This window comes from Acanthaster planci, linkage group LG10 (assembly GCF_054643075.1).
Source record: "Acanthaster planci isolate LZ-2023a linkage group LG10, COTS_SCS, whole genome shotgun sequence".
In the NCBI taxonomy this organism is placed as follows: Eukaryota; Metazoa; Echinodermata; class Asteroidea; order Valvatida; family Acanthasteridae; genus Acanthaster; species Acanthaster planci.
In genome coordinates, this window is record NC_141786.1 from 2,355,172 (window position 1) to 2,376,044 (window position 20,873).

The 20,873-nt window shown below is 42.4% G+C and overlaps 1 protein-coding gene across 3 annotated transcripts; it reads left to right on the top strand.

Annotated features, from left to right (window-relative positions):
- The first annotated feature begins 2,258 nt into the window (after positions 1-2,258).
- LOC110983515 (E3 ubiquitin-protein ligase TRIM33-like) lies at positions 2,259-20,804 on the top strand. 3 transcript variants are annotated; one of them, XM_022242820.2, is made up of 4 exons: positions 2,259-2,610; positions 15,029-15,181; positions 15,865-17,179; positions 18,071-20,804. In XM_022242820.2, the coding sequence occupies exons 3-4, from the start codon at positions 15,880-15,882 to the stop codon at positions 18,694-18,696; spliced, it is 1,926 nt and encodes a 641-aa protein (XP_022098512.1). In that variant the 5' UTR covers positions 2,259-2,610; positions 15,029-15,181; positions 15,865-15,879; the 3' UTR covers positions 18,697-20,804. The 3 variants fall into 3 exon arrangements, with proteins under 3 accessions (XP_022098512.1, XP_022098511.2, XP_086998534.1); XM_087142408.1 differs by having other exon boundaries at positions 2,265-2,610; positions 7,134-15,181; XM_022242819.2 differs by lacking the exon at positions 15,029-15,181.
- The last annotated feature ends 69 nt before the right edge of the window (positions 20,805-20,873 follow it).

Here is a 20,873-nt window from a genome sequence, read left to right on the forward strand (position 1 = left end):
TACACACATGGGTGTGGGTGTACATGTACATGTACAGTACATGTACACGTACATGTACATAATAGACATGTACAGTATATGTGCTGCTGTACAGTGCATGCATATGTACAGGTGTACTGTACTTTGAGCTTGCAGGTGTATACGTACATGTATGTACATGTACAGCACGTATACGTACATGTACACGTGGATAGACTTTAATGTATTTTTGGATAAAATCGTCCGGGTGCATGTATTGAAGTTTCCTTATCCGAGGAAGCCTGAATTCCAATGGAAAACGAATACGGGGGGGGGGTGATTGGGTGTACATATTTTATTTATTTATTTCGTTGTTTTATTTTATTATAATTATTTATTATTCTTCCTCCGACACTGGCTGGTGGGTCTTGTCGGAGAGCCCACTTACTGAGTTTGGACAGAGTCCACGTTACTTAAGTTGCTGCTTACGTACAGTGCACATTAGTGAATTTTGTTTGTACTCGCTTTGATAGACATATACACAGTAGGCCTGTAGCCATTGATTTTGTTTTCCTTAACCATATTTGAAATAAGGAAATACATTTAAGCAACAGTAAGTTGATTAGTTTGGAAGGGTGCCTTCAGTTTATACAGAACGTGTCTCCTTCTACATGAAAACAGTTAAATTAAACATCATCCTGGTGCTAAAAAAAAGTCACAAGAAAGACGGATTACAACAACACAAATTAAAACAACTAAAACAACACGAACGACAGCAACAACAATAACAACAACAACAACAACAACAATAAACAAACAAAACAAAAAGAAACGTGCAAAGAATATGTCCATGCACATACTATACTGCATGCACATGGGGCAATTACCGATTCAAAATCGCCTGCCATACTATAGGGTGATACACGTACATGCACATGTAGCAGGTTGCGCACAGCTATGTCAGGTGGTAGGTTATAGATTTTAAGCACAATTGGCCTAAGTAGGCCTACGTTTTAGAGGAAACGAGAAACGGAGCAATATTACTGTGTATAGAGCAAAAAAAGGTTTGTTATTCGCTAGTTTTGTAAAAGCCATTGCTACATAACTTATATTATGGGGTCAACAACCTGTTACCATGGAGGTTGGTTCACGCTACACATTTTTTTAAAAGACGAGTCTGTTTCAATCAGCTATTTACCATTTTTGGAGTGGGAAGTAAATTTCTTCTTTCCAACTGAGGAACGGGACAATTATCTTTTAGCTACCAAACTGAATTCGGACAACTTCATTTATTCTATTTCATTTCTGAGAATGTCGATATTACCCATCACGCATAGTGTAATTTCTGAACTCGGAAAAGAAGAAACAGGATAAACCATTTTATGCACGGCGGGGAACAAGCGAAGATATCTAATATCCATGCAAAGATGTCACTTGTCAGGGACCCCATGGTGCTTCGTTCATCTCTGACGTAGAATTTTGCATAAAGACCAAACCATCTGGTTAAGCACCGCACGAGTGAGTTTCCTATGGTCCTATACGTGTCCTCGGTCACATCTTTTTTATAGATCAGCGACGCTGATACAATTTATAATTTAAAGGTTTATGGGTTCAATGTTTAATTCACGAAAATCGGCAAGCCTGAGCCCTTTTCACTGCGTACTAATTCATACAATAAACTAATGGTCATAATCATAAAGCAAAACTGAAGCTATCTGCTTATCTGCGTCTGTATTCTCAAACGATGCCCAAACAAAGCCGATAGGCCTACGCTAAAAACCTAAACGCCCCGTCAGTAAAATTTACAGCGTTTATTTAGGCTAAGTGATTAACAACACGAACGCGTGCGTATACTCTGCAAATGCTTTAAAACCGAATGTCAGAAAAGGGCCTATGTTATTAGGAATATTGTTCACTGATTGTACTGGCGCGTTGCGTAATTCAGAATTCGTCACATCTTATTTTATGATTTTCAATAGTCATGTCAAAATGTCTGCATCTAAAGCTGCCCCTTCGTGAGGGATATGACGATTTTACGGTCTTGTAATTGAATATAGCCCAAATCCCAACCGATATATGACATCCACTGACCGAGACCTTACGATAGGGCACCGTCAAAGCTAAATTGGACAAGAAAAAAGTGTGAAGAGTGGTGAAATTCATACGTGCAGGTGGAAGCACTGAATAGAAAAATGAAGTCGAATTATAAAAAAAATAAACGATCCTTTAGTGGTGGTATGAAGCAGCATTCTATTGTTCACTGAGCTCGCACCTCGACATATCGTCAATCCTAATTGTTCGTCCTTCAGCCTTTGTGTACCGTTCTATACGCCTTCATCTCAATACCTGCAGGCTGTATCATTTGCACGCTCAGTGTTCATGTTTTAGGCCTATAGCGTTCTTTATTGCTCTCGTGCACTGTTGATTTTCTTTTGACAGATCTCGGTATTGTATTATGGAATAAGCAACTGGGCTCAAAGTCCGTGGCAGTGGTATGTATCTGACGATAACCCAAGCATATTGTGTGTTAATGTATACACACTTTGCAGTGAGTTCAGTTGCTGTTTTATAAAATGCGCCGGAACCGTGAATCAACTGAACCCCAACCGGCATATCTCATCCTTTGTTCTCCAGAGATGTTATCAAGGAAAAGTGAGTATAATAAGTTTTAATCAAAGCAGTCATTATGGGCAAATACCCGTCCAATATTCTAGTACCATGTTTAACAATCGAAACATTAATAGTAGGCCTAACTGTGATTTTAGAGTGCAATGCAAAAGGACACTTATAATGGACGTTGTTCTGCTGAGCTCGAGTATGGGGATGGGTTCTTGTATGGTGACCGCTATAGCGTTTACTATGATCGTAAAAGTTGAAGAAAATTCGGAAAATTGAAAACAGTGGGGTTGTTTTTAGCAACTGAAAAGACTTTTAAAATTTGTGTTGGTGCTTATCAGCCTTCACTGAAGATGAAATAATGCGCCAGTGACTGTCTGACGCCTTGTGCTAATACATATGTATGTTCAACAGTTAGGTTTCTGCCTGAACTGTAACACACTACATGTATTGCGTATTTTCATGAACTTTTTTTCCAAAATTTATTATTCTTCACTCTTTGCATTCTGATGCTGCCAGTGTTGTAGTCAAATACTTTTCTCCGAGTACCAAGTACTGCCGAGTACTTTGAATTCCAAGTACAAAGACAGGTCGAGTACTTTGCCAGCCGAGTACAAGTACTGGTTTCCGAGTACAATTAAGTACTTGCACTTCCGAGTACGAGTACGAGTACAAGCATCATGCTGCACATAAACTTTGTTTCTACGCGTGTCCTAACTCGCAGGTCATGCCTTTGTGCACCCTGTAAAATCCAGAAAACGATAGGTTTTGTAATGTCAGGTCCCTTTTTGGGGGGTCCCAGCTGACTTAATTTTGAGGCAGAACAAGAGCTGTTTCAGTCGATATCAAACCTCTATACAGGGAGCACGGTGAGTCGCAGTATTGCGTGGAGACTAATAGCAAAAGCAAAAATAAAATGAAACAGCTGAACAACGAGACTAGAAACTAACGACGTTTTAGGAAAAATTCATATCATAAAACACACACACAATGTAGAATTATGAAAATGCGTCTGCACTTAGAATAATCAGCCGCCATTCATAGGTAATTATGCTGGTAGAGCGCTTGCAGCTGCCTCAAGGTCGCTCACGCACAATCGCATTTCGCCAATAATCATTATCTGGACGTAATTGCCGTATAACATGGCAATACAAATTACTGTTTGTTAAACAGGCTTGTGCAGCTGAGGCGTGGTTTTGTCTGGGATCCACGATCTTTTATCCACTTCAATGCCCTATTTATAGGCCCCACTTTCCCGCCCGCAGGCGTTTCGAAAATAAGTAAATGAGTCGTCAAAATAAAGGTACATTGAACAGTGGTGCGCGGTTTTCTGCATCTGACTTCAACTTAGTTTCAGGTTGCAAAACTTGTTGTACGGCATCAATTTCTGGTCGCGTTTGACCTTACTCTCAGGGAAGTCATATTTCATCTTCTTTGCTATATTAATTATTCAGTGTAATCTATTAAATGTGATGGTGCCTGACTACTTTTGGTTCCAGGACTCACTTTCTTTTCTTTTCTTTTTTCTCAAATGTGGTTTGAAATATTTAGATGAAATTTTATCACAAATGAAATTATTCTAATCAAACATAGGATAGATCTGTGCTAAACGTTTAGTTCGTAGATGTTTACTGTCACTCAGGCTCCCAAAGTTTACCTCACCTTCCATCCGACATTGCCGACTCATGAAAACAGTCCATAACTAACAGTTTTGGGAGTGCATTCATCTGTCTGTAGCTATTAACCCTTGGAGCAATTTTTTTTTGAAAAACGGGTATAACCGACATGGATGGATTCTATATCCACTCAGTTAAACACCCGCCTTGGGGGAGGCCTAAAGTACCTTTAATCCCATTATATAAATTATTCGAGTTCTGGGAAACGCTTACGTGACATTTTATATGTTATATTTCGGATGGGGGGTGGTACTAGGCCCACATGAACATTGCAGCCACTTGACCACACTTAGCCGATCCCCACTTTGGCCACATTAGCCCCCTCCCCCAGTCTAGCCCCGGACATGATTTACCTCCCATCATGGCCCTTCAACAAACTCCGGCAGAACAATCGGATTGTTTTTAAGTGCCAGGGCGGCACAAATGAGAAACAGTCGAGCTCGTTTACACGGTCGGGCCAGGGCCAAGCTTTCCCATAGGAATGCATGGGCTATAGTGAAGTGCCTGTCTGTCAAGGCCCCATACTCACCAGCCGTTTATAGCAACGTTAAAGGGACTCTACAGTCTTGAAGCATTTATAAACTGAGGAGGAATAAAACATGAAAATGGTAATGACAAAACTTGAAAGTTGGAATTTTTTAACATCCCAAGGGCTTCTCTGAGGGTTAAGGGCGTACACGTGCTAGTATTATAAGTGTATGTCATATGGCCATATAGGAGTGCAAACTCGTATGAGCATGTCGCGGCATGCTAACTCAAACGGAGTAGAAAGGAACAAAATTTCAAATGTGTATTCAGTGAAAGCGGCATACTTTACCTGAAGACTTTCGTGCTCAGGAAGCACGGAAATTGGCGGGTGGGATGAGGGAGCAGGCGTTGTTGGCTGAATTCCATTGCATGTGCTTGTAAATCAACAACTTGTAAACCATGCACTGCAATTATGATCGAGCTGCCATCAAAGCAAAAACACACACAAAAACACACCAAAATGTAAATGCAGAGGTACGTATTAAAGGGTCTAATACATTTATACAACATATTAATTCACATACGAGATTTCCATATCCATCAGCCAAATCGTGAAGTCCCAAGAGAAAACCTTCATGTTGCATTGACTAAATATGCTGAAGTTCGCCACTTTTTTCTGGCATAAATTTCCTTTACATTTGGTGGTTCATTGTTATGTAAGTATAAATGACCACCGAGGTCGAGTGGATAAGACGCCTGCACTAGTAAGCAGGAGGTCGTGGGTTCGAGTCCCACCCAAGTAAGCTTGTGACTTTTTTCGCAAGCTCTCGGACAAGCACTGAGCATACAGTGTTTATTAATATATACGTTGGGTAAGGGCAAAACCCGTTATATAAATCAAAATAGATTTTGATTTGCTCATCAATTCAGCAAGGAGCATATACAACAATAATAATTGACATTTATAAAGCCCCCAATCCACCAAGCTGCTCCCAGGCACTGTACATCAGTATAAGTATAAATAAAGAAATACACAATTAAATGCATGAATAAATAAATAAGAAATATATAAAACCTACATATACCATAGTTAAAATCAATACTAAGAAACTAAAAATGCTTGTTTAAAAACGTGCGTCTTCAGCCCGGTCTTAAAACTCTCCACATTCCTAGACTCTCTAAGTCTAGGGGGATATGCCAGGGGGATAGGGGTTGTGTATCCCTCACTTTTTGACCAGGTGCATATGGGCTATAGGATCATCCCCACTCTTTTTCGTGAGGGCCCAACAACCAAACTGCATCTAATAGCCGTATAAAAGAGCATAAAACAGCCGGCCCGTTTTGCTACTTACAAGAATATAACTTTACATAGGATGTAGTCCTGTATCATGACTGATACCCCCGTAGTGTCATGTAGCGTCCAGTACCATCCCTGCTTGTCGAAATTCCACGATTGTTTTTCAGTCCTCCCCCGTCCTAGACACAGATTTACACACACCACTGAATTCAACGAAATAATACTGTCTTGAATATTTTCTTTGTTTGCCACTCTACAATTCAGGGCAGAGTTGTATCGACCAACACGTGTGTGCATCAGCTTTGCAAACGCAGTATGTGTCCATCAAGAAACACCCCAACTAACTAATAAACAAACAAACGAATCAATTCTGATACAAAGAGTTAATTTTAACCAAGCTGTGAAATGCATGACTACACGTTTTCGTCATAAAGTAGAAGCAAATTGCTTTCAAACGATACCTTGATGGCTTTCCTTCAATCATGTTTCACCGAGCACTGACGTGTTTTGAAAATCGTGTGTCAAATCCCATTTGCCACACTTCAGGTTAAGAATTATTATCACATTCAACAGCGCACAGTGGTTTACCATGACATCTTTAAATTGTTGGTTGTGCTTTTTCTCGTCCGAAAACCTTGAGGAGGAAGTGCCGCCCCTGGCATTAGGCAGCGGAAACTGGTCATATTCTTATATGGCGAGTGTAAAAAGTTACATAAATGTAATTTTTTTGTTTAACATCAAGGTGAAGACGTGGTCTTTAGATTAGGGAAATTGCGAAAAAAGTTAACGGCAAATTTCCTTGTCTTCAAAAATAATAATATCAATAATTATAGTAAAAGAAAATTAAACGATACGTAGCGTGGGATTAAATTTCCAAAACTAAAGGGGCCGATATACCTTGAATTTTGTTCCTATTTTTCCTTCATCGTGAATAAAAAAGCCCCCAAAAGACAAAAATATGATCTTGAAATAAACTGAACGACTAATAACTTACGAAAAATTCATAAAATTTAATTTCAAATTATACATTTACAGTTTAAACAAACTAAAACAAAAACGGCTAATGAAATGTAGCTAATTGTTCAGGTATTTTTGTGATTTCCCTTCGATTTTTGCAGGTCATTTCTGAGATGACGTACCCTTCGCTACAGGGGTAGAACAACCAATGAGATTCCAGGCTACATTTATCCACCGCATGTCTAATCACATCACTGGGCTTTCTGGATATGTCTTTGCAAGCAGAAGAATCAACTGTATAATGATACTGATGGTGGTAGTACTGTGGCCGATGATGGAAGGCGTTGCCATGGCTCCGAATATCACTCACTCTTGGAATGCAAGCCGATGGTGTATTGCGAATTTGTTGACCGCACAGAAACAACGTGCAACCTGAGCATCACCTATAGATGGAAGACTGTTTCCCTACCAGCCTTTCCAAGAATTTAGTTCTTCCGTAACTCACAATCCTCCACCCAGACAACATAAAGCCCTGGAATGCCTTCACTCCCGTATTTCCGGAGTGATAAACTACACACACACACAGAACCACACGAATCCATCTCATGGAAATTCATTCGTGATGGTGTACTGATTATCGGATATTTGAACTTCAATCTTTAATTCAAGGTAATTATCAGCTTTCAATATGGCTGCTGACATTGTTGGATTTTTCATGTCTAAAATATATACACTGGCTGGGAAATATACAGCACCAACTACAGTTACAATAGATGGTACTTCGATAGACTATACCCCAGTTGAACACGTTGTGAAGAACAGGTACGAGCGAGATGACGACGGCTCCTGTTGCGACAACATCGGTGTTGGAGAGAATACAGGCAACAGTGGCTTTGCTGAGTTAGATCTTAGAGTTGTCATTGATACAGAAGACGCCACTGACCAAAAATGTGAACAGAGGGGCCTTTGTTCAGATTTGTTTTGTCTTCGGCAGGCTGTGGTTTCCTCTTGTTCAAACGATACCGGCCAAGGAACACTAAATACGTATCCAGAACCCGAGGCTGCGACAAATTATAACGTGCTCCGGCCGTTACCAACACTTGTCGAACTGTGTTTACCAAAAATAGCCTGCAGTGGGGAGTATGTGAAATTGTGGGCACCCTTTCCACCAGGCCTGCAGCCTCTAATGAGGGCACTCCGCAATCAACAGTGGCTGCAGCAACTCCGATTTAGTTGGCTAATGAAAGCTATCGAGGAGGCAGAGCGCGCAGTGAAAGATCATATCAGGCCACTGTCTAGCAGCCAGTGCAGCGAAGGGCATTTACTGTTTCGTCGGCACACCCGCCACCGTGATTCGCTTATGGGCTGGCGTCAGAATCCAGACTTGCCTTATGGTCCAGATATGTTGGCACTGCCGGAACCTGTCGACGGCTACGATGCGAGTGACTGGTGCATCGCTGTTGTAGCTCACACCATAGACATGTTGCTACCGACGACAATGTCCGAACCAGTCGTAACTGAAACTGTAAGCGCTCTTTGCGATCACTCTGCAGCAATGGCGGCGAACGTGGACAGCGTGAGGTGCCTGCTGTCAAAGTGGGCGCCTAAGTTGGCGCAGCACTGCTTTGACGCAGCACTGGTATATGTCTGGTGGTCAAGAGGCTACATTGAGAGGGCGAAGCAGTTACTGCTACAACTTCTTAATCACCAAATCGATGACATGGTGGCATCAAGTGCAAACTTTCCTGAAACCGGTCTCCAGATTGGGCTGTATTTGAACGAGCTCGGTCGGATGATGACGCACGCTGACCAGCCCGAATTAGCCGGCCAGTTTTACCGAGATGCTATGGAGTTTGCCCAAGACGGCTCGCCCTTGAGCATCAACAGTAGCAGACTACAATCTCTTGCACTCTGTGCGGCTGCCTACGACCAGGGGATGATGAACCAGCATTATGCTGTACGGGCCCAGTCCCTATGGTATTCGGTGTTGTGTGAGCCCGATTGCCCGCCCGAACTCACCCAGGCGGCTATAGTTTCACTGCTGCACTGTCATGTTTGCTACAGCTCTCAAGAAAATGTAACAAAAGTGGATGCGGACAAGCTGTGGCTGAAAGAGATGGCAGCCAAACTTCATGACATCTCTCTTAAAGATCCGAGTGCTTATTTTTACTTGTCAGCTGTTTGGGCCTTTCTGGGCAAGAATGATGAGGCATTTGAAGCTTACGTCAACTACAGCGCATACTTCAGCCAGACAAGAGGTACTGAGGTGCCGGGGAGTGTTGTAAAATCTGGTCCTGGAAGTAATCAGCATTATCCTTGGTGGAAAGTTTCAGAATGGTTGGCTAGCAAATCAACTGCTACAAAAGATAGAAATGGCCGAGCTTTCATGTGTATGCCGCTGTTATGGCGGCGGAATCTGGGCCATACGACCTGCATACTGGGGAATCAAACATCTAAACGTTGCGTTGGGGATGTCTGTGGAGTTATGCCACATTTTTGCATCACACGTGATGGCTTCTTGACGGGATGCATCATGGGAAACCTCCCGCCGATGTCAAACTTTCTGCTAAACCCACATACCGGCAGACCATGCGCATCAGACCACGGAAGGCAGTTGGATTTGCTGAAGTGGGATAACTTCCACTCAAAGCAGGAAGGTATTCAGCCTGGCTTAAGATCGGTGTTATTTGATGCTTCTAGAGCTGCATTCCATGTTCCTTGCTCAGGTTTTCTAGACTCATCGTATCCGTGTGGCTTCCGCATCGATACCTACTTACCAACTCCTATCCACTTGCTGACAAACAGAAGAACCGGGGACGTGTTCAGCTTACTGGTTTCCAACAATATTGTGGACTACAATAGACACATAAGTAAGCAAGACGATTGGGAATTCTCAGTCAGATTTCCTGCAATTTCTCATCACGAAGCAGTACTGATATGCACCAGTAGCTCGAAGAATTTAAAAATAGATCTAAGGTCAGTGATTGTCCAGGCAAAACGAGATGCTGTCCTTCGGGATCTGGGCAATAATTCAGAATTCAGCAGTGATTACAGAAGAATGAACGAAGCCAAAATCCTTCTGCAAATTCTTGTCAAGCACAAGTGTCAAATTGGCGTTTACCTTGCACAAGACATCGCTGATAACCGCCAGGGATCCCAAGTAAGCAAACTAAAATTAGCTCTCCAGCGTGAAAACCTCGAGTCACTCAAAGATTTTCTCCCTCCACCGCAAACTATCCGAGTTTCGAACGTTCTATTTGTCGGGGAAAACACCGCAATTCTAAGTTTACTATGTGCAATCAGCCCCTACAATTCTCAGGAGGACAACACACTGGTATTTGCTGATTGTGACACAGCGAATACTTTCAGGAACCCAGTGGTACATTTCACCTCTTCTCCCGACAAGTCATGGAAATTGCCTGATCAATTCGTAGACTGGAAATCTGTTGGCACGAATAAGAAGGTCTTCTTTGTCTACGAAAGCGTAATTTCAACCAGGAATGATTGTTCCGGTGAGGCAAAAACTCTGATTGTCTTTGACGAACTCGGCGGCATCTTAATGAAAGAGGTCAGCAATGGTAGAAAGACATCCGGGCCACATGGATGTGTAAACTTTTTTACGTGCTGTGGATGGAATCTACTTGGATTCAACTACTCAAGGACTGGGGTTATCTCATACAACGTGAGAACAAGAACGACTAGGACTGTTAGACTCCCTCAAGTTGAAAGCTTGCAAGTAGCAGGCAGTGTCATCTTGGTCGCTGTGCCGGCGGGAGTAGTTGCCTTGGAGTCTATCAACCTTCTGCCTCTGACTGTAAGTCGAGTCAATCATTTTCCTGTTCCCTTGGGTACCAACACAGATGAAAAGACTCACAGTGATGGATTAGTGGTTGAAGGGGATTCTCGATTTTTGCAAATACTGACCTCGAGTGGCTTGACAGATGGCCTTGCTCAATATTCAAACAGAGATGAAAAGAGACATTCCACGAGGGCTTTCCTTGGTCTTATTAATCGTGTCGTAATTCTAGAAATTTCAACTGAATCAAAAGCTCTCAGCTGCAGTAACTGTCGTCCTCTTCCCACGACGCTGACAGTCACCGCTGATGTCATCTTAGCGGGAATACCAACCGAACTCTGCTTTATCAGCCAAAGCGTCGGCTTCATCGTCACGACAACCGTTTCAAAGGAACGCCATCCCTTAGAGACGGAGATGATGTACTGGTTTGACATGTCTGGGAACATGCGCGGCGTCCATCCTCTGTTGGGACCAGGGCCTCACGGAATGACCGCTGTGCCTCTGAAGGATCCTGACCAGGGTGAAAGCTTGAGCGAAGTGCAATCTCTACGATGGCACTTATTTTTTGACGATGGATTAGGAGGCATCTGTTGTATACGAATTTAAGAGCATGATAAATAACTATAGTATTGGTCCCTGTCTCAGCACTAGGCCAATTTGGACATATGGGAAGAACAGGCACTTAATACTTCTGCAGGAAGTAATTTAGACCGTGCACAACAGAGAAGTCCTGTTTGGAGCAAATGACATTTATTTGTTAAAAAGTAATACCGTCTCATTCGGGGACAGGGTTACCAATTCAAGTTTTACAACGGGTGGGCACGTACTGTTGCCACTACATGTGATTGATTGATTTGAAAGATCTTGTCACGCGATGAATTTAACATGGACGAAATGCTGAGCTCTATTTGCCCTTGGGGGGGGGTTGGGATGTTGCTTATTAGACGCAATCGCCTTGGCGACGCTCAAAACTGTGAATCGTCCACACTCAGTCGCAGACATCAAAATAGCAAAAAAATAAAATTAAGACTGAGCGATAATTAAAATACCCCTTTCAAAGCTTAATAAGCAGGCCCTAGTTGGACTGTTAGGGAGTAATTGATTCCAATTTGCATGACTTTTAAATGCACCTTTAAAGGCAGTGAACACCGTAGGTTTTGTCCCAATTTCACAAGATTGGCTGATTACGGTGGGCAATATTCACTGCAACGTACATTCCACTGACTTGTTTCATGTTTGAGTCAACTGCTTTAAGAAAAATCGAGAAAAATAGCGCTGCATTTTCAAAGCTTAAATCGAAGGTCCTGTAATTTATCTGGCGTAGACTCTATGGATTACAGGGCGTTCGTAGTATAAGCGAACAACATCCGTGGGGTCAGAGTGACTAAGGAGCAGTTCTAACTCTTCGACAATGTAGCATTGCGGATTCATGAAAAAAACCTCATCGAGGAACGTAGTCGACTCATGTCCGTCCGTGAACGAGCAGGCCTATATGATAATGCACGTGCGCGCGCGATCGTGCGTAATGATCGCACTTTCACGTCGGTTTACACGTCGATGAAAGTCTAAAACTCCATTCTTATAGTTAATTCACTAATAAGTATAAGCCAAAGAGAAATTATGTTTTGAAACGTGGGAGGTTTAACGTGTGGAAATCATACTTTTTGTTGAAAAACATCCCTTTTACCATTCTGCTCGGAACAGCCACCATATTTGGATCATACCATTATATTTATATGCTCTAGGGGTGATTTTGAATTCGCACAGTTTTCGCGCTGAGAAAATACTTTCTTTGAATAAAATTTAACTTTACACTGATCCAATTTATTTTTCACTTTACGACTTACACTCAGCTTCCTATAATTTCAGTTAAGAACGCTTTTGGTGAATTTCTGTCCATTTTTAAGCTGCTTTTGGGTTTACCCGTTCACTAATGGAGACTCCCACAACATCTGCAAACACTGAACCAAGAAAATTGGCGCCTGTTAAAGAGAGCGGTGTGCGAAGTGAAATGAGCTCTTATACGATGGTCGGCCAACGCGTCGTAAAAAGAGAACAAAATTTTCTGTTTTCTCGAAAACTAAAGCATTTTGGGTGGAAATATTTTACAGGCTGATTGAGGTTGTTACGTACTTTCTTTCAAGTAAGATATTTCACGATTATGCGGTAGTCCGTACAAGTTAGGGGATTTTACCAATGAGTATATACCTTTAATGTCCGAGTCTACAGCTCTACAATTAGTGTAATAGCTGAAATTATACATGCAATACATTAGACATGGTGTGATTCATTTCTAATCAAACCAACGTAAGACCAGAGCGCTTCATGCGGTACCCTGCTGTATAAAGGTGCGTAATGGATCATCAAAAATAAAAGGCATTGTAAACGGAAAACGTTGTATGAAAGCACTCAGAATATAAGTCCTCAGCTCGGTAAGCGGCGACTAAAATTAGACCCATTTTTGCAAAGAAAATAGCCTAGAAAGTGCAAAATGATGATTTGTTCCGTGCTTTGCAAAACGTGAATCACGTTCAGCTACGATTTAATTGTGTATCTTTATCGAGAGTGTAGGGAACGTCTTTGTGTGATTGTGGGGGTTAAAGAATACAAAACAGGAAGCAGTATCCTTTGCTTGCAATAATGTTTCTCCACTTGGACTAGATATTGTGTGTGTAAATGCGATTGTTGCAATAAACACTATTTTACAGCTTTTTTGTACGTGAAACGTGCAGGACCTTACTTATATGTCCGTGTAGCTCGTTGTTTTGACAGGCCTTAATATTTTTCTCGTCCGGGCGTACATGTTTGTGATACCTTGATGCTAGCTTCCCTTTCCCCAATTTGAAAATTTTAACCTGGACACAGCCTACTGTGCATGGAAGTTGCAACCCATGAATACATGTGTATTAACCATAAGGGGTAATTTAGACCACACAGTGTACCCTTTTCGCACTCCCCGCCAAATTCACCAACCTTGCTGGCCTTCAGTGTTTCCTATTAATTCCTGTTTGTAATGCTTCGGCCTCATCATTTCCGTCATATGGCAGACGGTCTATTCTTGTTTATTAGTCAACCGGCATACTGGTCCTTCCGATTTAAGTCACCATTCATCACCCGCTGCTGATCGCAAACCACCTGCTGCGGTGCCCTACACGAGGAAATGATTTCATCGATTTCTCTGAGAAAGTTAAACCATTATCGTGGTTTTCGGTATGATCTCTCTTTTTGATATGAAATTGTGATTGATTCGATTATTTAAATAAGATTTTATAACCAAAACAATCTTATAGGAATTGATTAAAAATCCACCCCACCCCATTTCATGGGCACATCAGTGGTACCACAAGACGTTTTTGTCCTCGGAGAATATATGTCATAGCATTTATGAAGCGCACAGTATCTTACAGTCTCTACAATTCAAACACGCTGAGCACATTGGGCTCACTTAGCATTCCTGCAACCATCTCATCTCTCAGGAGAGCATAGCAGCCCAATGCTGCCTCATCAGGCGCAAACGTCTAAACATAAAAACCATGATCTCTGCTGTCACAGGTACCCATTTACTCCTGGATGGAGAAAGGCTTGGGGGGTAAAGTGACTTAACCAAAATCACAACATAATGCCGCCAGCTGGATTCGAGCCCCCGACCCTCTAATCAGAGGCTACAAGCCGTAACCATGAGTAAAGATCACTAGCCCACGTGACCCTAAAAACATTTTCAATCTAAGCAACGTGTGACACGCCTATAACAGACACGCACTATGAAGACAATTCCATTTTAATTTAAAAAGTAGAGTCATTACAATGAACTATTTTATTGTGAACCAAATTTCCAAATGTTCAAAATGATATTCTTGAATGATTCTTCCCAGGAGATTTAAACGCACCATGGAAATATTTCATTAGAGCTGTTCTGGTGATTTTGCACACAAGCGCGGAGTATACAGTCCCCAATCAATTTACGCTTGCAAAGAGGAACATACACATATTCAAAACTAAAGGAGTGTTTTCACATCTGATGAAACTCCATACAACTCGGATATTCTGGGGATATTGGCTTCGCAAAAAGCGCTCGCTATAAGCCTTCCCACTCGATGCCAAGTTTTGATCTCCAGTGCCAACGGCTCGTGTATTCTATACATAGTCAAAGTGACCGGCAAAAACAATCCTCTAGGTCAATGTCTCTTATTGTGCATGCCTACCCATTTTAGGACCAGTCCAGACGAGTCATTTCTGCCTTCCGTTTTTCCATCCCCACAGCCTATGCTTTGCTCACAAAGTTTCAGTTTGGATAAAACAAGAGGCAAATTCATATCACGTCCTGGCATATCGGTATAAAAGCTCTCACCTTGCCAATGGTTTGACATAAAGTGAGAATAATCAGAAGTCATCATTCAGCGGAGACGGTGTAAGGTAAGGGCCTGACACTGTAAAACAGTGATGTAACATAAGATACATAGAATGTTTGTCATTTGACTTGTGGCTGCGTTGTGTGTGAATGGCAAGGCGTCATTATCTCAAAGGGTTTCCTTTTGAGCAACGGTTAGCAAATTGAAGCTTTCCAGTTGTTCCCTTGTTCGTACTGCCATCCTGATTCTTTTATTTACTCACAAACACTGAGATTTGTGCTAGATTAGTAACTGCATTCCATTGATAACGCAGAGATATTCTGTTGGTGTTTGATAGGGTTTGCTTTGCTGGACATGTTCTGAATTAGCTGTACGAAGCTGAAATTGACTTTATTTTTTTGCATCTGATAAAATATGGTGTCATCTCTCTTGTTCCATTGTCTATGATAAAATTTTCTATCTGTCTCCATCGCATTTTAAGCACATGTTTATCGTCTGCATGTCTTTACTGGGCCTAATATTCATTTCTTGTGTAATAACCAACTATCCCTGAAAAATACACCCGGCCTCAAATCTTGTTAATTAAGTAAAGGAAACACAAATCCTCGCATATATTTTGGGAAAACTCAACAGGTCAGAGAGCATGAGATCTGGTGTTAGTATTTCTACTGAACACAGTTAGTGAATTCAGAGGGTCAAAATTAATTAAACACAAATTTGAAGGGTATTCATGGATTTCCCATGCAGATTCTAGGACAGAGTATGGACAATGGTAAAAGAAAAAAGCTGGAGTGTGCCCTCTGTTGTGGACGATTCAACAACCCTAAGCTTCTGGACTGCTTGCATAGTTTCTGCGCAGAGTGCATCAAGAAACACAAGGCATCCAACTCTTCCCGGGTGAAACCCACCAGCAAGGCCCACGAAGTGCCACGGGTCCTCTGCCCCGTCTGTCGGCAGGAGACGGACCTCCCTGCCGGCGTGGACGGTCTGAAGACCAATGTCTACCTGATCGGTCTCATTGACGAGATCGTCATGCAGGAGCAGGTAGCCAATTGCGGGGACGCCAAGCTGTCTTGCGGGTCCTGCGAAGACAGCCACAACTCGGCTGTTTCCCGCTGCCTGGACTGCGCGCTCTACCTCTGCGCCGGCTGTGAAAGGGCTCACACTCGCTTCGCCGCCCTATCTAGCCACACGATCGCCACCCTGGACGAGATCAAGCACGGGGTGGTGGAAGTCAGCAAGGCCCGCGTGGAGATCGCGCCCAAATGCCGCCGGCACTACGGGGAAACGTTGACCCTCCTCTGCGAGACCTGTCAGGAGCTGATCTGCCACGACTGCACTCTGGTCGATCACAGCGAAGCCCGGTACCACAAATACGTGGACATCAACACTGCCTTCCTCGATCGGAAACAGTCGCTTGGGGAACTCTTCCCGGCACTGCACTATGCGGTGATGATGATGGAAGAGTCTCTGGAAAACGCTCTGGAGTTGAACGCTGGATTAAGCACGTCCTGCGACGAGGCTGTCAAAGATATCCGCCAGAGGGCGGCAGAGATGAAAGATATGGTGGCTGCAGAGGAAAAGCGGATGATAGAGGATATCCAGAAGATCAAGAAAGACCGATCAGCAAAGTTCCAGGAGTTCACAAGCAAAATGAACGGGAAGAAAGAACGAATACAACACTCGCTCACGACGGCTCGGAATCTTACCAGCACTGCCACCAAGACTGACTTCATCTCACTTCACTCCACCATCAGCAAGGACCTGCAGGCGCTCGGAACCCAGAGGCCGCCCAAGATTGACGCACGGCTCGGCTTCCTAAAGTTCGCCAGCAGCAACGAGATTGACGGCCGCATCAACCTGGGCAACCTTGTGATGGAAGGCAAGTGGGAGGTCTGCCGGCAGTTCGGGAAAGAGGGTAACGGGGAGGGGGACTTCAGCTGTGCCCGTGGGATTGCTGCTCTGCCTATCGGGGAGATTGCAGTGGCTGACCAGTGGAACAAGCGTGTGGTCATCTGCAGCACTGACGGGACGCTGAAGAAAACAATTCCAACGGAAGACTGTGAGTAGGATTAGCTTAAACCCAAAAAGAGCCAGGGGTGGAACCGCCCCCTCAACATTTTTCCTGATATTGCCTCAGTGCATTTTGTTCAGTAGTTAAGCCCTTAGGACTTTAAGAGTAACTCGTTGCCAACTCTTTGCTCATTTCCCAAGACGGGTCAGCCAAAAATATATACTTTTTCACTATCATAGGGTGTTCAATGCACGATGGGTGGTACGCATGTAGCCTTGAACTTCAAATGGCTCTATCAACAAAACAATACGTTCGATTACGTTCAACACTTCACATTTATAATGATAAGGAGTGTCTGGTACATGCATGCCAAGTTAAAAAAAATTCGAGAGAGGCACAGCCGAGGTCTGGGGGAGGGGCAAATTTGACCCCCCACGGCTGTGAGATGGCCAAAATAACCTGGCTCTTTTAGGACTAAACTCTTCAGGCACAGTGCAGAAATGATAGAAACAGTTAAAATCACCTCACTCTTTCCAGTGAAGTGAATGCTGGTGGTTTGTGAAAAACCCCTTGAAGAACAATGGAACCGCTCCTCTTATGCAGAATGGCAGGGAATTAATTCAATCAGTGCGAAATTTTCAAGCAGCGGTTCACATCTTTGAAATTTGCTCTGCTACAAAGAGGAAAAAGAGACAAATTCTAGTAAAATGCTTCACAAGTACAATGTCCCGGTGGAGGACGGTGTTGGAAGGAAAATGGAATAATTCGGTTTTAACTAGTCGCATAGCAACTGTCTCAGAATATTCAGCCCCCGCTCTCGCCATGGCTTACAGTGTGTTTTCCAAGTCAAGATACATTCATTAATATCATTTGCAGATAGCATGTTTTTCCTAAGAACTTATTCACTTTTTTATTTCTCTCCCTTTGGGCAATAATCAGACCCGTTTGACGTTGCTACCTTCAACCACCAGCTGATAGTCACCGACACCACGAACTACGTCAAGGTCTTCAATACCGACAAGACGCTGGCCTTTGACTTCGCCACCGTGCCTGCTGCCGAGGTGGGAAAGACCCGAGTGAATCTGGCCAGCGTTGTGGTCAAGAGAGACGGCACTATCGTGGTGGGGGACATCCAGAGGAGGGTCGTGACTGAACACCGGCCTGCAGATGGCTCGCTGATACGAACCATCCCTGTAGACACGCCACCTCACTACCTAGCCATTGATAACGCAACGGGTAGGTTGCTAGTCAGCGGCGCAGACAAACGCGTTTTGGACGTAGTGGACGACGCAGGTGCCACCCTGCTCTCCATTCGGCCGCGTGTGGCCAACGACCGCGTGGAGTACTGCACTGGCGTGTGCTGCGATAGCTCAGGGATCTTCTTGGCCATGCACAACGGCGGCGACACCGGCCATATCCACCACTACGACTCCACGGGCAAGTTCCGCGCCTGTATCGCTCATGACCTCCACTACCCAATGAACATCAAGGTTTGTCCTGGCAAGCAACAGTTGGCCGTTGCCGATTGGACATCGGTCAAGATATTTCAGTTGGAACACATCTAGAAAAAGTACTGCCCTGTTGTTAATAAAAAGTGGCTGTTTGGCAAAGCTGAGACATTACAGTAGCCATACTGTGAGAAGCTATCGTTTATCTGACAATAACATGAAGATTTCCACCATAGACAACTGAATTACAAAAGCAAACCAAAAAATTGACGTTCCTGTACTAAATGCAATGAATTTTTTATAAGTTACTCCAAAATAATTTGAGTCTTATTGATTCGCCTAAAACGATTTTTATGAGGTTATCTGAGTGTTTTGTTTTCACAGTTTCGAATAAGAAACACTTGTGCACATGTGTAAAAATTATGAACGGATCTTCGGGGATTTTACAGACTATTTTAAAGTACATACAACATTGATGTTTGTGATTTTATACGTTACCCAGTATCAACGTGAGGCCCCAAATCAAATGTTTTTTTTCTTTCAAACCTTGTTGCTGCAATGCCTAGTCGTTTGTGAACCCGCGATGTTCAGTTAGTCTGCTCTAGGTAACACACGCTCCCAGAACTGCATACCTATTATTACCAATAAGTGATAAAAATTAATGAATAATAAATTAGTAATTAAACGAGGCCCATGCAGCTGGAAGTAAAGCATCTGATCGTACACGTATAAAGTTCGGTAATATCTCTTCTAATAGGAATTCATTGAACATGAGATTGGCCAGTACTAATAGGTCAGCTTCGGTACAGGACGTATGAACAAAAGCAAATTGCCACGTATGTTAATGTTTAATTGTAAGCAACTGTTGAATTAGAATGCAATTAGAATGCTTGCTGCAAAGAACAAAATACTGACTTTAACCTTCGCAACTGTACTTCAGTGGGATTTTGGGCATGTCATTGCTATAAAAACTTTGTATTGTCTTATGTTTAGCATGACAAAGAACTGTGTGTTTTTATATGCACATTATTCGACATTTATTCAGCGAAATGACACTTCAAATTGATTAGCAAGTAAATATCAAAAGTGATGATGTGTAAAAATTATGAACGGATCTTCGGGGATTTTACAGACTATTTTAAAGTACATACAACATTGATGTTTGTGATTTTATACGTTACCCAGTATCAACGTGAGGCCCCAAATCAAATGTTTTTTTTCTTTCAAACCTTGTTGCTGCAATGCCTAGTCGTTTGTGAACCCGCGATGTTCAGTTAGTCTGCTCTAGGTAACACACGCTCCCAGAACTGCATACCTATTATTACCAATAAGTGATAAAAATTAATGAATAATAAATTAGTAATTAAACGAGGCCCATGCAGCTGGAAGTTAAGCATCTGATCGTACACGTATAAAGTTCGGTACTATCTCTTCTAATAGGAATTCATTGAACATGAGATTGGCCAGTACTAATAGGTCAGCTTCGGTACAGGACGTATGAACAAAAGCAAATTGCCACGTATGTTAATGTTTAATTGTAAGCAACTGTTGAATTAGAATGCAATTAGAATGCTTGCTGCAAAGAACAAAATACTGACTTTAACCTTCGCAACTGTACTTCAGTGGGATTTTGGGCATGTCATTGCTATAAAAACTTTGTATTGTCTTATGTTTAGCATGACAAAGAACTGTGTGTTTTTATATGCACATTATTCGACATTTATTCAGCGAAATGACACTTCAAATTGATTAGCAAGTAAATATCAAAAGTGATGTTTTGCTGAAAATATCTAAGTATAACAAAGAAGTTCGAAAATAAGAATAAGATTACAAAACACAGACTTTTCTCTCCCTCCAAGAGAGAAAATGACAACTACACGACATTAAAGAAAACATTGAATGAGCTGCTTGAATTATATAAGTCCCCTGTAGCGGTAATTGCTATGTTGGAAAAATAAGACTGTAATAAAATTGGCCCTATACGTCTTTAACAGGTTTGCATTATCACATATCCAAGCCCAAACCATTTCAATTAAGGGGGTTTAGGCCTACCTGATCAAGACTAGACAAAGTGTTCGAACTATGTGTTACATTCTTTTAGAGGAACATTATTTTAAAGCTATAAATTGACTTTTTATGCAACAATTATTGTAAAGCAATTAGTTTCAAATTAGCTGCCGCCGTAAGTCTATGGAAATGAATTAATAAAACAAACAAAAAAAGTGGTTCGAGTTTTGTACAGGACTATCATTTTGGTTGGACTGGGAGCTATCCCTCAATTATTTTATAAATGA